Source organism: Pempheris klunzingeri, chromosome 22 (assembly GCF_042242105.1).
Source record: "Pempheris klunzingeri isolate RE-2024b chromosome 22, fPemKlu1.hap1, whole genome shotgun sequence".
In the NCBI taxonomy this organism is placed as follows: Eukaryota; Metazoa; Chordata; class Actinopteri; order Acropomatiformes; family Pempheridae; genus Pempheris; species Pempheris klunzingeri.
In genome coordinates, this window is record NC_092033.1 from 10,818,671 (window position 1) to 10,836,366 (window position 17,696).

At 41.5% G+C, this 17,696-nt stretch overlaps 1 protein-coding gene across 2 annotated transcripts in view; it reads left to right on the forward strand.

The window, feature by feature from the left end:
- The window catches only part of apaf1 (apoptotic peptidase activating factor 1), a 44,231-nt gene extending 27,826 nt beyond the window's left edge, over positions 1–16,405 (forward strand). For both annotated transcript variants that reach the window (XM_070853524.1, XM_070853525.1), the window contains exon 27: positions 14,462–16,405. In XM_070853524.1, the coding sequence (XP_070709625.1) occupies positions 14,462–14,608 (147 nt within the window). In that variant the 3' untranslated portion in view covers positions 14,609–16,405. The remainder of the gene's footprint in view (positions 1–14,461) is intronic.
- The last annotated feature ends 1,291 nt before the right edge of the window (positions 16,406–17,696 follow it).

Sequence of the window (17,696 nt, forward strand, 5' to 3'; positions counted from 1 at the left end):
GTGTGTGTGTGTCAGGGTGTCAGGGTGTCAGGGTGTCAGGGTGTGATGAAGTGGTACGGCCCGGCCCTCTGAGAGAAGCTGTTACATCCTACACTGACTCCCATCAGTCGTCCTTCCTCTTGCTCCAGGTCCTGCCAGGAAATGCTGTACCTGTCTCACACCTGGCCTTTATACACACACACACACACACACACACACACACACACACACACACACACACACTCGCTCACTCCAAACGCTGATACACAATCTGTCACAGTGCCATGATCCAGGAGGGAGGTGGCAGGTGTGAAAAGGCTCATCCTGACTGCACGAACACTCCCATAAGCCCAGAATAATTCACACAAAGTTGAACACATTTCTTTCTATAAATATTGACGTAGACTTCTCTAACTGCACCTATTTTATGTGATGAGCAGTATCTCAGACTCACTCACTCACTGAGGGAACAGAAACATGACAGGTTGGTCCTTATTTAGCCTTAATCAGTAACTCTGGTTAGTTTTGACCTTTGTCTTTTTCACAGAGCCAGCTGTCAACAGTCAGGCTGAGGTGCCATCTCATCAGCAGGGATGTCAGATCTGTTCTGTTCTGTTAATCCTCCTATTGCAGTTTGATTGGATTCACTGATGCAATCATCATATCGTTACTGATTTTTTTTTTTTTTTAAAAAGGAAGAAAAGGGGGGAACAGGTCATTACCAATGAATGAAAAAATTTTGGGGGAAGGATTTCATCAGCCATGTGGGAAAAACTAGATGAAAGAAATTAATGAGAAGTAAGACTACTGATTTGGTTCGTTAACGGTGACACTTTCCTGCCTCAGCAGTGAACATGGCTGCTCTCAGGTGTGTAAACATGGTGATGTACAAGCTACCTTGTTTTTCACCTACATTTCACATGGGCCTTTAAGTTTCTATTATATGACCGTGTTGGGCCTTTGCTGCTTCAGCAAAAGATTTCCCGAGGAGGACAAATATGTTTGTTTGGCCTTTCACTTCTTCGACCATCTGTTACTACAAAAAGACATCTCTGTTTGAGCAATCCAGCAAATGTTACTCTCAGATCAGACACACGATCCACAGTGCAATGCAGTCCAGAAGCTAGTATAGTTTCCCAGTCTTTTATTGTGTCTACTATTGTGTTGATGTTACAGTTCAGCAACTTTAATAATTCACCAAATTTTCAGTTTTGTCTGAAAACTTGATGGTGAACTTTATGAACTATATGAAGTTACAGAGATATTTTGACACTCAAATGTTGTAATTTTAACTTGCTGCACATTGTCGTCTCCCTCAGCGATGAGAGGTCCGCAGCAAAGACGTTATGAGCTTGTTGTGCGACTGTGAGGAAGCCTTGCACGCCATTTATTCTTGTCAGCCACAGTGAAACTCGAAAAATGTGTGATACCGCTGCGCCTGGCCTCCCAAGGGTTGTATAGCAGAAAAAAAAAAACAGGCTTACTGTCACACATCAGTATTGTTTGCTGCAGCGTGACCTCAGGGGGAGCTCGTACTTCATTTCAAAGCATTAAATCACAAATGAGGCGTCAAACTTGTTGCTGGGTCTGTTTTCAGTCTACTTTTTCTAGTATTGCCAGCTGGGACGGGTTGTCACCTGACTAGCATTGACAAGCTGATCAACTTCTCGACAGTAGAGCACACACAGCCTCGTCCATTAGCCACGGAGGTTATCTGGATATAGTTGCAGTTCTTTGAGTATATGTGTAGAGGGTGCATACGCTTCAAGCACTTGCATACAAAATGCAACGTACAGATTTGTATATTATACGCATCTCCTCTTTTCTTTCTTGAATTTTGTCGGTGCGTTGCTGCGTTTGTTGGCAGTGGCTTAGTCGCTTGGGTACATCTCTTCATGTGTCTTGTGCCACTAATTGTCAAAAACCCTGCATGGTATATTCAATTTAAAAACACAATAAGCGTACCAGGTTGAAACCTCGAGCCGTAGATTCATAGATGCACAACCATGTAAAGACCTTAACTGCAAAAAGACTTTCACAACACACAGTTGCTTTTCTTATTCTTTTTTTTTTTGTGTCGACGCATGCACACATGTTCACACACTGACACTCATAGTACACACTCACACTTCCAAACAGTGTATCCCCAGATGGATGGGAGTGTTTTAGATGACAGTTCTCCCCTGCCACCAGTGTTGTCAGACATCACTTATCAGCCAAGCCTGTGATGGAGGAGAAAGGGAGAAACACAATTTCACCTTATCTCACCTTCTTACACTCCCCTCGCTTTCATTCTCTGTTTTTCCGTCCCTGAGTTCCCTACAGACCTCCTCGTTCTGTGTCCTCTTTAAACCTTATCTCTCTGTTTCACACCTTCATTTGTTTTTTTCCCTTTTTTCTGCTGTCATTTTCTTTGTCCACTTTAGTGACCTTTTGTTTTAAAGCCGCCCTCCCTTGTTGGAAGCTAATGCTCGCAAGCTTTTTCGGTTTACACTCGTGCGCACTAAGGTTCTCTTCGTGATGCTTTTTAAAAAATTATATTTGCTTTGTACAGGAGGTCAGAGTAAAGCCACTTTAGAGCGCTAGAGATTGCTCTCACCCATCAGGTCTCAGTCTGTTTCTCTCCTGCTCTCTCAGGCCAAGCCATTATGATTAAACGCATCCTAACGAGGCCTCGGCGGCTTATGAACTGTTACAGCCAGTCATCAGTCTAAGCAAGGCTCAAAGTGAAGCAGGAAAGGAGGCCAGGGAGACGTGATAGATGAAGGAGTGAAGGTTGGGCTGACCTTCCCTCAAGAGACATTTGATTGACGGAGAATCTGTCAAAGATTAAGAAACAGTTTGGGGCCGAAGAAAAAAAAAAAAAAAAGGGCAGAGTGGAAAGTAAATGCAATCACTTCTCTGAGGGATGGACGGGGAATCAAGCAGTCAAGACTCTCGTATAATGAGATTGACTGAGCCATAAGTAAATGTGTCTCAATTCTCCCCCACAAAACACCTCAGTGATTTCTCTCAAGGCTAAACATCAGTCGGCCCGAGTATTCATTAGTCTTTCTCAGGCTTAGAGTTATGTTGCTCTCAGCTGCCTCCGTCTGAGGTCTTTTTTTTGTTTCAGAGGTCATAAATATGCCTCGGTGCTTAATGCAAGTTATTTTGGTTTGAAATGACAACAAGGCAGGATATGTGTGCAAAAATATTTGTTCCAAGTATCCCAGTTAGTTTGATGAAGTGTCAGAGTGAAGAACACAGACGTCAAGCATTGTAGTTTGTTTTAATTAACTGTTTCTTTTTTTAGGCGTATCAGCCAAAGCCTGAGGAAAAGGCTGCAATAAGAAACACAGAACAGAGATAATGACCTATAAGACAATGCCACATAATAGAACATTAGCATTGTTGTTTTTTTTTTTACATGGGTTACATCTTAGAAATATAAAGGACTTCATAAAGAAGTTAAGTCATCCTACAAATTGGTCCTTTGGTGAAAAGCTTGGTTGTGAATCTTACAGTAGCCAACAGCTACTCATTTGTTATCCTGATAAAAATACCAAGTGGAGTCGATTTTATTTGTGTCGCACAAAATCACATTTGCCTGAAAGGGCTTTACAATGCACAGCATATGACATCTTCCGTCTTAAACGGGCAGCTATACAAATAGACGCTCGAATAGCTTCAGAAGTAGTTCTGATCGAGTATATTCATCTGGCCCTTACAGCCTTGATTCAAATAAGGAAAAACTCCTCCTGTGGATGTAGCTTCTTTGTCTGTAAAATGAAGCTTAAAGCTGTATTCTATGATAAATCAGGGTATATTTTAGGGTGGGGCTAATCTTGTGACTAACCACTCAGAGGTGGATCATGCCTAAACCTAACAAATCAGAGGCAGTCTTCATGGCATGATCGACACACCTGGTTCCAAAACAACACAAAGATGGCGACGACCAAAGTGTCAAACTCGATGCTTCAGAACAGTAGTTCACAAGCTCACCAGCTCTTACATACAGTCCTACCTTGCTGCTCCTGGCTTGTATTTGGCTCTAACTGGGTAGGATGTGACTTTCAAAGGTCTGTTATGCCATGGTCGCGCTCTGTTTCTGCGCTCTGTTTCTGCGCTCTGTTCTGTTCTGTTTTGTGCTCTCTTTTTGCCCTTGTGGAGCCGGGCCAACATTATCGTGAGGTTAATGAAATGTTACTTAGACTAAAGAAAAAAAGCAGGCACGCTAGAAGGGGAGCAGATGAGCGTCACATAGTGCCCCCTGAGTAATGCAGATTATTTAGGGCCATTATAAATCGTCCAGAGAACCTGGCACAGAAAGGGCAGAGAAGAGTACAGGCAGCTTGTGAGAAACAGCAGCGCACATGAAAAAGTCACGATACAAGATATAAGAGTTAAAGGTAGGAGTGCCGGCGCTGCCTATCTGTGAGTACAAACCCACTTCAAGCACAGATAGCAGACAGCAAATACATGCCTTTGAGAACAACAACAAAAACTGCTCAATTGCTCAAATTCATGAGCCTGTACTTTAACAACATAATCACATTCATACGCAAGAAAAGCCACGGCAGGCTTTTACTGTCAGCTGTACTGTAAAACTGCCACCTTGTCTGACTGGACTCCGCACACTTCAACTTTCATTGCTCTGTTGCAGTTTTACAGTATGGGTGACTTTGAGTGCCATATATATATATTTTATCCCCTCGGGTCTAAATGATAATGCGCTGTGCAGGACAGGCCTGTAGGAGAGTTTTGACACATGTCTGATGCCGTAGCAAAGCAGAGATGAACTGCAGTGTCCAGTTTATTTATTTATTTAGTTATACACATGAATGCTGCATACTTTATTATTAATAGCTGCATCAGTGTGGCAACCAGGGAGTTGGCTGACTTTCTCGTTTTTTTTTTCTTTTTGTTGTTCTTGTAGTGTTTCAGCACTGCTTTGAAGAAAACTTCCCGGACACATTATTTGCAACTGCAATGACTGAATTCCCTTATAGGGTTCATTAACCTTTCATCTGATCTTGCACCAGCACTTTTCTGTCTTTTGAGTTTGTGCAGCAGCACAAAGGCCACCCTCTTGGGTACTATTGCCTCTGTATGTTGGTTAAAAGGCTAGTCGCTCCCCTTGGTTTTTGCTTTGATTTCTGCAACCCCACCTCCTTCAAAACTGATCCAGGGATGGAAATAGCCCATTTTGATGACTGCTGTTTCTGAGAGGACTCGTATGTAAATGAGCCAGTGTAACGGGCCACCGTGTTGGCTCAGGCAGCGTTCGCAGTTTTGATTTCCTTCAACACTTTTCTTCCGTCACGCTGTTTCAGAAGTAAGCACCCCGCAGTGCTGCTCCAGTGTAGCAGCAGACCTGCCTCTAAAAATACCCACACACAGTCAGGAGATGCAAAACAGCTCCTGAAAGTGCATTTATCTTTTTCTCTGAATCTATTGTTCTGTGTTTTTTCACATCATTTTCTCTTTTTCTTATCTAAGACACTGTAAAAAGTGCTTATTTTAACACGCACGTGTTCTTCTTCAGGAGGTCAAAAGGCATCAGAGTAGGTGCGATTTTCAAAGCTCCTTGACTCTCTCTACTCTTCCACGCGAGGCAAAGCAAGAGTGAAGAACTTTGAAAGAGTTAAGCTTGGAATGAATATGGCCTGGTTTCTGTGCTCTTGTTGTCAGGCTTGGGGTATAAACACAGGCTGGTGAAATATTTATGTCTGTAGGAGGCAGTTGTTTCCCCTGCGTTGCTCATTAAGCCAGGGTTAATTGTCTCTCTGGCTAGAGAAGAAGGGCCTTTGTGTGTGCAGTTCACACTGAGATGAAATGAGGCAGAGAGGAGATGGGAGATCAGTGATGGAGGATGAGGTGGAGAGAGCAGGTGGTGGAGTGTGTTTTGTAAAATCACTGCATTTCTCTCACTCTCTTTGTGCTGTCTTTCCTACCCACTTTAACACTTTTTAGAATAAACTCTGTGTCCCTTTTGTCTCTCTCACTTCTCAACTCCTTTAGTTTCTCACTCTAGATTAATTTATTTGAATGTCACTCTTCTGATCCGTGGTGCCTTTGCATGAAGTGTTGGTACAGAGAGAAATGAGTCTTCAAACTGGTGACAAATGCTTGTTATAAATAAGCGTATAAGAAATGTGTGTGTGTTCACAGACTCATCCTTTCTACAAACTCACCCAAATTTAATTAATGTAAAGTAATTTTACAATTAAATACAACCCAACTTAAATAAATCTCAGCGTTGTAAATAAAAGCTTATTGTGTGCAGGTCTCACCTGACACATGTGAACTGGCTTACATTTCAGTGTGGAGTTTTGAGACCCTTTTGTTTGTCTTCTTATCCACAAATGTGTTGAAAGTATTTGTTTGTCGGGATCAGTTGCAGACAGTTGAAATAACAACAAGACCGCAGGAAGTTACTGGTCCCGGCCAAGAAACAGTCAGGCACACAACCCAAAAAAATGTCAAAATTATTACACTTCGGTTTTTGGACAGATGAAACAAACAGGATATGTATTAACTGGTGCGTTAGGCTGTCTGTGTGCAGTCTAAACTAAGGTAACAGGCTGCTGGCTCCAGCTGCGTGTTCACCGTACGGGTGTGAGAGTGGTATCGGTCTCCTCATCTGACTCTCGGAACAAGAAAGCGAATAACTGTATCTCCAAATGTCAAACTATTACTTCAAGTGCAGGCGGTAAAACTTTTAGCGCATTTAAGCCTTTTTTTCTCCAAAACATCTGAGTATTTAATCCACATTTTGATGTACGCTGGGAAAAAGTGCAAAAAAGGTACAACAATGCACCCTGAGAGGAGAGGGTCACCTGTGTAGATTTAGAAAATGAGTCCCCCTACAGGAAAACATGCACTTTTGTCTGTTTTCAGACTGCATTCTGACTGCAAACAAAATCACTACAATTTGACTTAACCTGCCTCTAGACAAGCTGGTTTAATTTCATATTGTTGAACCTACCCATGAGTCAGAGCTCTTACTTTGTACTTTGTTGTCTTCTCTCTCTTGATCATTTCCTTGCTCACATGAAAGTTTTTCTCTCTTTCTATTTCTGTGTCTCATCTTCTTCCTCCCCATCAGCTCAGTTTTTCTCTTTTCCCCTTTCACTTTTGATGTCTCTTGTACTCTCTCTGTTATGGCATGTCTCTCCAATGTTTTCTTTTCATGGATCTGTCTCTCCTTTTTCTCTGGGTGCCGTAAGGAACTGAAAGAAAAAGAGAGCGGCCTGTGAGGGGAAAGGAAAAATAGATAGAAATAGTAACAACTGCTCTAATCTGAGGATATAATATCTGTTTCTCTTCAGTTTCAGTTTTCTGCTCAATACAATCCATATTCATGTGCGTTTCCTTTTATCCTGGTCACATCTGTGATGAAAAAGAGTTGCCGGTGAGAGGAAGTGAAGAAAGAAGGACAGTGTGTGAGGGAGAGATGTGTAGAGGATTGTCTGAGCATCAATATTTCAGTGGATGGAACCTTGGATGAATAATTCAAACTCAGTGTCATGCTGTTTCCCTCTCCGCAAGACTCTTGGCCTGGTCACACACACACACACACACACACACACACACACACACACTAAATCCCTCACTTTTTCTCTCTGAAATAGAGGTGGCCTTACAAAATTGCCTGAATCTACTCCAGCTGGTATCCCTTCTTTCTTTAATCCCCCTCCCCTCCTGCCTTCATCTATTGTGTGCATCATCCCTGCTGTAGACTCTTTATGATTTCCTATAAAGCATAGAAACTGTACCTATTCCCCCCGGACTCTGTATCGGAGCTATTTATGTAAGAGGAAGATGAATGACTTCCCTCCACCCCCTCTGAAAGGCTCAACTGTGCGCTCGCTCACGCCCAAGCATCGCTCTGGCCCTCACAAGAACACACATGGGCAGGTATTTCCATTATGTAAGAGGCGCTGACTTTCCCTCAAGTAGCCTGGATAAGCAGCCCTATTTAGCTTCAGGAGAGCTAATGGTAGCGGCCTGTCGGAGCAGGTTTGGTGCTCATCTTCTGTTACCAGACACAAATCAGGGATACTCGCATTCAGGGCTTCCCCAGATTTGATTTTGACCCTTGGGTTAGCGGGCGTGACGCTGTGAGGGAGCTTATCAGGACAAGCAGAATGGTGTGGCTTTATAGATAAAAGCTCAGTGGCCCTCCATGTTTTTCCGTCATCACGTTTCCACCAAAGCAGATGAGCTGTCTCTGTCCCTACTTGTCTTTTCACCATCATCAGCATTCTTCACATATGATGAATGACAAACATCCTGATTGAGTTGCAGCCTCTTTTTTTTTAATTTTAATTTATTATTTTTTATCCCAATTCACATCTTAGTTGTCCCAGACCTCTTTGAACTCATTTGCTCCTCGCATGGCTGGGCGATGTGATTGAAATCGATATCATAATATTTTTTCCAACATCAATATACATTCAGCTGCCAGTTCATTATCAGGAACACCTAGCTAAAACTAATGTAGGCCAATAACCGCAGACCTGCAGTACATCATGAGGGTTAACAGCTTTTGTTGAAACCGTTTTAGAGAGCTGCAGATCCAACTTTATGGTTAGTTTTGAGGCTGCAGGTTAACCCTCAAGAAGGCACGACTATCCAACTGCATTATTATTTCAACCAGCCGCACCTAATAAACTGGCAACTAAGTGTATATCGCAACACAGCAAATCACAAAAATATCAAAACCAATGTAAATTTGTCTTTGTCTGGTTTTATGGTTTTCAAATTATTTGTGCTTTAAAATAATGTTAAAGGTCAGAAGGCGCCATCATGAATACAGCAAATGATTCAGTTGTTTTCTCGCACACATTCCAGGAAGTTCTGCAATAACATATCAATGTCACACTCTTGCAGACCTTTCGCAGCACTTGATTTGATTATTATTATTTTACAGCAATGCAAACTCTTTGCACATGTAAAACAAAAACTTCAATAACTGATTCTGTCAGTTTCTAATGAAAAATTCAATGTAAATATGTAAAACAATACCACCATGTTCCACTGACAGTTGCTAAATGATAATACTGAATTCATCTCTCACCTGTACTGTTTTCATCTTAATTCAATGAAGGGGGTCCATAAGGGATACTGGCTGTTCTATGAAATAATCTCCATTATATTTATATGCACATTATGAATTTTAGATTATAATCTACACTTCTAAATTGAGTCATTTTCATGCTAATACATTCATGTCTTTTTTTCAATACTGTTCCTTTTGGTTCCAACAGTGTGTGTGTGTGTGTGTGTGTGTCCTCCTCGCATTAGTATTCACGTAACGTTGAGCAGAACACTGCTGTAAATCCACGGAGTTAATTTTTCAGCAGCCTCAGCACAGCAGGAGGGGGAGGATGCTGCGCTGGATATTTAGAAATATCTCCGGCCACCATAAAGAAAAACCAAGATGGTCACACGCTGTAAACACGCCCGCGGGTATTGTCCTCTCTACAGCACAGAAACACACACGTACTGTATAGTCATTTAGCATCTAAGCGCATCACTAGCTGCCCCATAAATCAATGGGCCCACAGTGATGGTGTTGATATCAGCACATCAGCCATCTGCTCTGAGGATATGGCCACTCGGTGTCACACACAAACACAAAAAAAAACGCTGCTGCGTATTCCCATTAGAGAGAATAAACCCATATGGAGGTGTGTGGCTGTTGTGATGATGAATGTGTTGTTCTGTTTACAGCATCTTTACATCTGTAATCTGAATTTGCTCCTTCATTTAGTGCGCCATTCCGTGTTTGTGTGCCTTCTGTCGTTTCCATACCTTCTTCCATGCACACCTTCATTTTCTCTCCATTTCTCCATCTTGAATCAAAGAAATCTCTGTCTGCCTCAGTCTTATTATTTCTGTCTCCCTGTCATGCAAATTTATAAATATGCATGCCACCCAGTCTAGTCTCGTCACCGTCCTCTCGTGTAAATGATTCAACATGGTGATTTTCTGGTCTATTTTTTTTTCCCTCATAGTAAATCCAGTCTCACTCTGAAGCTAACATCATTTTCACACTTTCTGTCCGCACATCTCCCTCCATCCCGCCAACGGACTCTTTTAAACATTTATTCTTTTCTCCGTCTCTCCGCTAATCCTTTTTTTATAACTCGCTGGAGTTACAGAGTTTTCTTTCCCCCTCTCAATTTCTGTTTCGTCACAGAGTTTCATTATTTGTCTGCTGCCCGTGTTTGTCGTGAGATTCGGTTTTTGTTGTTCATCCACTCGACTTCTTCTTTCCCTCGTTTCACTATGTCTGTTTGGCTGTTTATTTCTCTATTTATACATGTGTGTGTGTGTGTATGTGTGCAGCATCTGAGTATTATTTCTTTGTTGGAGCTGTCAGTGTTTTGGCAGCCTGCAGCCATCTTCCCTTTCATTCCGGTGCAATTACACTTTAACCAAGTGTCTCATTCCCCCCTCTGATATCTGCTGTGTGTCTCCTTGCTTTACCCCTCCACCACTCTATCGATCTCACCTTTATCTCGTCTATCTCTCCATCTCTCTCGCACTCTCTTTGATGTTCTGTGTTGTCAACCTTCACACGAAGACTACATTCACGAATGCCATTTGTGTTTTGTAAGGGCAACAAAACCATACATGGTGTCATTTAGTGTTTGAGTCTGAGGCTGATACGATGCTGTAGGTATCACTCTGCCACAGCTTGAAAAGTTCCTGGCATGAGATGAAAACAGCCTGTTATTTCTCTTTCAGATTGTCAGCACACAGTTTTGGCCTCTGTTGTTACTGGTGCAGCATCTTAGCACACATCTTTAACCGATTCTGTATGGTGGTCTGATTGGTCTTGACCCTTTGACGCAGAGTCGATGTGAAAACTGCATAGATCACAGCATGAGTCTTTAACATTTTAGACGTGGATGTTCTTGGACATCACAAGAGTTTTCACAAACCCTGATATGAATGTATTTAAAGGTATATCAGCTTGTAGAGACAAAATACAATGTATGTTATATATGTTTCTCACCCTCTGTGAATCAAACATGTCCAGTAATCTTGAAAGATGAATGATTAATCATGCTAAGTCCTGTGATTCAGTCTATAGGTTTATGTGTATGAACTATGTGGAGATCCAAAATTAATTAGTCTGTCTTGTTCACTCTTGGGCCACATTCAGCCTTGAGGGCAGCAGTAAATTACACAGCATGTGCATGATGTGGAAGTAAACATCACACAGATTCATCATGGCACTGAATACGTCGTCATTATTTAAAGCAGCCTTTACATTATTTACATTTGATTTAATGCTTGTCAGTATTTTCAATGGCGTGCTGTGTAAAATATGTTTCTGTTTGATTCCTGGGTGAATCGAGGGGAAGGGCCAGAGAAGGACACATGTATGAGGAGAGAAACCATGATTTGTCTTTGCACAGTGAATTATTGATACCTTTGGGTCAGCAGGCCTCTGACTCCTACAGATATCTGAAGCCTTTTAGAACAGAGCATTTACAGGGGTTGATTGTCGGATCTGACCTGTGGACAGATGGCAAGCCAAAAAAACGTTTCTTTAAACCAGAAATGTACACTCAATAGAGTGCAGATCTACGACTGGCAGTCTCCGCTATGCCTAACCTGACTCTAGAGAGCACCGCTATGGGAAACACTATCTCATGAGGGAAGAGGCTTTGACACAACAGCTCTTTACATCGGCTCCCTTACAGTCAAGATGGTGCAAAGATAACAGAAACATGAATTTATTCATGTTGTATTGTGTGTACGTTTAGTGGATGATAACTTTTCAATGGATGCCAGTTTTAGAGTCACAACAAAGGCCAAAATGAGACCTGCAACAGACTAGGTGAGGCTTGTTTTTAGCCTAGTCGACTTCAGGAAATGCCCTTTTACTCTGTGATTTCAAACCGAGACAGTTGTTGATGACTTGTGGCTCCTACCAGCTGGTGAAGAGAGGAGTGAGGAGTCAGCAGTCAATGACAGTCAGTGAAACAGTCAGTAAAATAGGTTTTTTAAAACTTGTGAATCACAACAACCATGAGAGATCATTGAGCATACAGGCAGAAATGGGCACAGATAATATTAGCCTGTGTGATTCAATAGTATGCAAGATTAGCTGCGGACAGACAGCTACACACACACACACAGAGACACACACACACACAGAGACACACGTACGCTCACTACCAAACATATGATTCCCTCCAGGCTTGGAGGGGATAATAAATCAACTCTGACCCATCTCGTGGCCTCGACATACCAGCAGGAGGTGAGGGAGAAAATCAATGCAAGCTTAATGCTGATTATCAAGACTGTGAAACGACGCCAATGGAGTGACAGTAATGAGGGAGTTATTTTAAGAAAGTGAAAATAAAGAAACGAGTTAATGCGACTGTCAGAGTTTGTAAAATGAACAGAGCTAAACTATTGAACAATGATTATTTAACCGCTGGTTACCTGTCAAAAGTATCAAAATGTAGAAAACATCTTGAATCGAGCTCATGAATAAAGGGCCAGTTTTAAAGGGATATTGAACAGCAAACCATGAAATGAAGAGCATTATTAGGTCCAATGTGTTTCTGGAGTAGTATGTTATACAAATGATGTACCACCCCGGTTTATTATGTTTCTGTCTACTCTGTGATTATTTGTTATTAGTTCCTGTGAAGCCTTTTTCATTTCCAGTTATCCAGCTGCATTTTTGGGCAAGCCAACATATATATACAGTGTGTGTGTGTGTGTGTGGAAGTTCAATCAGCAGATGTATGACCGACCCTCTGCTGCAACAGAAATATACTGGGCCATTTTTCAGTTTACACGTACACACACACACACACACACACACACACACACAATAACAAAAACCGTTGGCATACAGTGTCTTTCAATGCCATATCAGGAATATGCAAATTAGCTTCCCTTTAATGCCGTTTAAGGGTTTATATGATTAATGGATGGTTCTGTGTGTGTGTGTATGTGTGTGTGTGTGTGTTAGGATTGTTCTGTAAGCTAGGCATCTGCTGCCGCCACCTCTCCTGTTGCAGTCTGTCTGTCCTCCTTCCTGTCGAGAGACCGAGGAGTTGGCCTGCTTTCTTTCCACACACACACACACACACACACACACACACACACACACACACACACACACACACACACACACACACACACACACACACACAAACAAACACAAACTCGGAGAACAATTACAGCTTTATAGTAAAAACACACTACGCCACAAAGCTTTCAGCCTATTGATTTAATTCATGTTGTTCAGTTTTGAGGTGAACTTATCGTGGTTATTATTGTCAAGGTTGAATCTGCACACACACACACACACACACACACACACACACACAACATACACACTCCATGCCAGACTGTAAGTGATTGACTTGATGTGCCTTTGATGATTCATCCCAGCGAGGCGGAGCTTCAATGGAAAATGCCAACTTTAAACCGAGATTAAACGGAATCGCTCAGTAAAGCTAGTTGTGTGTGTGTGTGTGTGTGTGTGTGTGTGTGTGTGTGTGTGTGTGTGTGTGTGTGTGTGTGTGTGTGTGTGTGTGTGTGTGTGTGTGTGTGTGTGTGTGTGTGTGTGTGTGTGTGTGTGTGTGTGTGTGTGTGTGTGTTTGTGTGTTTGTGTGTGTGGCTGTGTGGCGAGCCTGGGGGTGTGTGTGAGTGAGTTTGAGTCTGGTGATATTATACTATATAATTCATCATGGTCTTCTTGGCAGCACATATACACTGAAGCCCTCAGTCAGTCTTCCTCTTCCTGTGTTTGTCTCGGGCTCTGATTCAGATAAAGCCTCGTGCAGACTGGCCATTCTTTACCTGTCCTAGAGAACTGAGACAAACGCCCTTCAGGTCCTTCTGGTTGATCCCGGGATAAGCAGTATCCAATGAGAACAGGAAGGGGTCAGATAATGTGCTACAATCCTTGATCTCTGCAGCTGGAATAGTCATCCAGATCATTACACCTCGCCTGAAACATCTTTATGTCTCACTTCATTACCACAACAAAAAAACATGCCTTATATTGGCAAAAGAAAAAAAAGTATAAACATGCAACGAGGCAATAAGTAGGTTGAATTAAACATGCCCTCTGTTATTCAGGTTATGAGAACTGGACAGATTTTGTATATAAATCTGAATAACCAGACATTTCGGGGGAATAGCTTCATTCTTATCAAGAATTACATGAGGGACTCGTGTGTCCGCATGGCTAATATGAAGCTGCAGCTATTAGCTGGTTAGCTTAGCTTAGCATAAAGACTGGAAACAGGCGGAAACGGCTATCCTGGCTCTGTCAAAAGTTAATGAAATCCACCTACCAGCACATCTAAAGCTCACTAATTAACATCTTATATTTCTATTTCAGTTTGGGATTATTTTTGCCTCCAGGATTCTCTGCAGCCGTGTTGTCTGTTCAGAGCCTGAAGCCTGAAGTCTCTGTCTCTCTGTTTCTCTCTCTCTTTCTGTCGGCCAGTGGTGGGATGTGGAGAAAGGCGAGGCCCTGCAGACCTTCTATCCAACGGGATCAGCGTTGAAGAGGATCCACGTCTCGTCAGATTTCTCCACCTTCGTCACCATTGACAACATCGGCATCCTCTACATCCTGCAGAGGGTGGTGTGAGATGGTGACGCTGTGCGAACGTAGAAAGAAACAAAACCCCAGAACCTAACCAAAAACGACACTGTTCTTGTAAAAACTTATGGTGTTTTAAACTGTAAACAGAAGCAGATGCGAAGGACAGAAATCTACCGCATCCCACAACTACACACTTCTTAGATAAGTTTACATTTCCACTGCACTATTTCTACATTCAGGCTGACACTAGTCAACAGCATTACAATAGAGCGTTCACCCTCAGTTGTGTGGGGTCGACGGACTCGGCTAACTTTCACTTAACCTGTTTCTACCAGCTTTAAATGAAAACTGCTCCAGCAACAATCAAATGCTGGGAGTGCAAATGCGCTGTAAAAGCTCAAAGAGTTTAAAGATTGCTGCTCCAATCTCTCCATTTTACACAAGAATATCTAAATACATGCTGTTCGTAGATTTAAAAAAAAAAAAAAAAAAGAGCGGAAATGCTGAAAACATTTAAAAATAAGTAAAGGTATATTAAAAAGCATTAAATGTTTACTTGAAAACTTAAAAGTCGTGAGGCAATCAAGCCCTCTCAAGCAGACCCTCTGAATCATAAATGCCTTATAAAGAGGTTAATATCAAAAGGCTAAAGATGTGTGATCCTTGCAGCAGTTCAAATGTGAATAATAAATGTTAATCCATATTGCATTAGGGCTGAACATTATTGCACGTGACGTGAGAGGCTTTCCATTCTGCTGTATGAAATCAATATAAGCTATCGTGCACGTCCACTGATCTGTTCGAAGTCAGGAAGTGCATTTGACTCGTCTACGCTGTGATGTTTCTTGAGCTTTGATTTTTTTTTTTTTTTACATGTTTGCATTGGAGGGTGAATCGTCTGGTCATTAGGATGAACAGTTCTGAGCCTCTTATTTATACTGCAGCCTTAGTCTGAATGGGAATACTGTAGGTAATAGAGGGTATGCATGTTTTGTGTACATGGGTTTCTCAATCCACCAGCATAGATAGAACTTCCGGTGCACTTTTGATAAGTATTGAAAATTGATAGTTGGTTTAAGTTTTAATGATTGAGCATTTAAAACTGAATCCCCAAACCTTTTGAAAGCCTGTGGGTCTATTTGTACATCTGAACTATTCGTACTTTTGAACTTAGATCAAAAGTAAATATTTTCTACAAAAATTTGCAGCATGTGATTTAATTTATAATCCAAATTTCCACTTGTTAATGTTAAACGCTATTATTAATTACTTATTTTTTTTTATTTTGTACCAGTTCTTTTTAACTCAATCTATACCACTTTTTTACACACTTTTATCTGCACGTTGTCTAACTACTGAGCCTTTTCCAGTTCTGAGCACTTTGAATCAGGAGTTGACCTCTCATGAAGCTTTTGCTAATGTGGCTTTGTTCAGAAACATAACAATGGATCCTTACTTTGATTTGACAATACAGATGAGCACCTAATCCTCAGTATGTGACAGAGAGGCAAGTGTCCCTTAACAGGCTGTGATCATTTACTGCAGTGGGGATGGCACATACTGCAGGTCCAGCGGGGGTTAATAAGCACATGAAGACAAAATGTGAATATAAAATAAGGATGTATTTTAGCATTTCTGAACAATGCTGTTGTCATTTTCACGTTGTGCTCTTCCCAGTTGGTGCTTTAAAGTCGACATAAATTCAATCAGCAGGTTTCCCTCCAGTGAGGAGGTCCCTGTATGACAAAACTGATGTCTGCTCAGGATGTAGTGATACTGTTTTACGATGCGGTGCAATGTGAGTGTAATTTATAAAAGATTAAAATACACACGCTACAGTGATGATGTGTGAATGTCTTGATTTTGGTATCTGCCACATTTTCATTTTAAGTGATTTATCTCCTTTGTGATGATGATCTGTTTATTGGCTGTTTGAATCTATGACTCCAGCACTTCCTGTCTCCTCCGGTGTTTTAGTCGCCGACTCGACATCAGTCTATAACCTCCAGACTGCCTGAATGTCCCGCGTCACCTTCAGTCCACTCCAAGTGTCACCCAGACACTGAGGATCATTTATTCACGCCTGGAATTAAATGAGAAAGTCATTTCTGTTGTCAGGAGAAATTAGCTAAATGTGGCTCCATAACCTGCTGAGGACAAGGATAAAAAAAAAAAACACTCATATGTTCACGCTTGGGTATAAATAGACTGTACTTTTAATAAAAAATGTAAATTAATTGTCCTGATACTTGATGCAGAAATGTGTTCACATCTATTGAAGCAATGTGGCTGATGTATGCTTCTTCATCACATCCATCAGGTGACTTTCACTGATTATTCCTGATAACTAATCAATCAGATTTAGGATGGGGTGTCACCATGTTTATAATCATCACAGTCAGGGCCGGTGCTTCCATTTAGGCCATGTCCTGCATGTTTTTTCTGGGAATTTTCAGAGTTTCGAGGACCTGCAGGAAGTTAACATTAAACATCGGAAGATATTTTACAGGCCGGTACAGTTTTTTGGACTTTATATAATAGATTTTGCCTATATTTAATCCAATAAATAAATGAAAGATGTGTTAACTTTATTCTTGGCAGTGTGCAGTTCTAGGTTTATAAGAATCTCCTTCCCTTGAAGCTAATTAAAGCATTTTAAAAACCCTCTGGATTATTTGTGAATTGTCACAAAGCAGAAAACAGGGCTGTTTTTTATTAGTCCATAAAAGTTAATGTTTTGGAGCTATGTCATTTTCACAGGACACATGGAAAATGACCAGTTTCTAATCTGCCATTTATGATCAATACATTTTTTTAAAAAAGCAAACATAAAATACATTTTGGGACTTTATTCTAGGAGGCCACGTCCTCCTGCGTTTACTCTCCCCGCCGCTCGGTGGCGCTGTTGCACAGTGCGCACACACGGTGTTATGTGCACATGATCCCGGCGGGCGAAACGAGCCCAAGTTGGAGTTGGAGTGGAAAAGAAAGCTAAAAAAAATGTCTGATATCTAAAATTACCAGAAGCAAATGGGGAAAACCACTGACTACAGCAGTAATACCGAGGAGGACGGTGGAAACAAAGATTTTGAGGACAACTCGAGATGAGACTCGAGTCAAACGGTTCGCATCC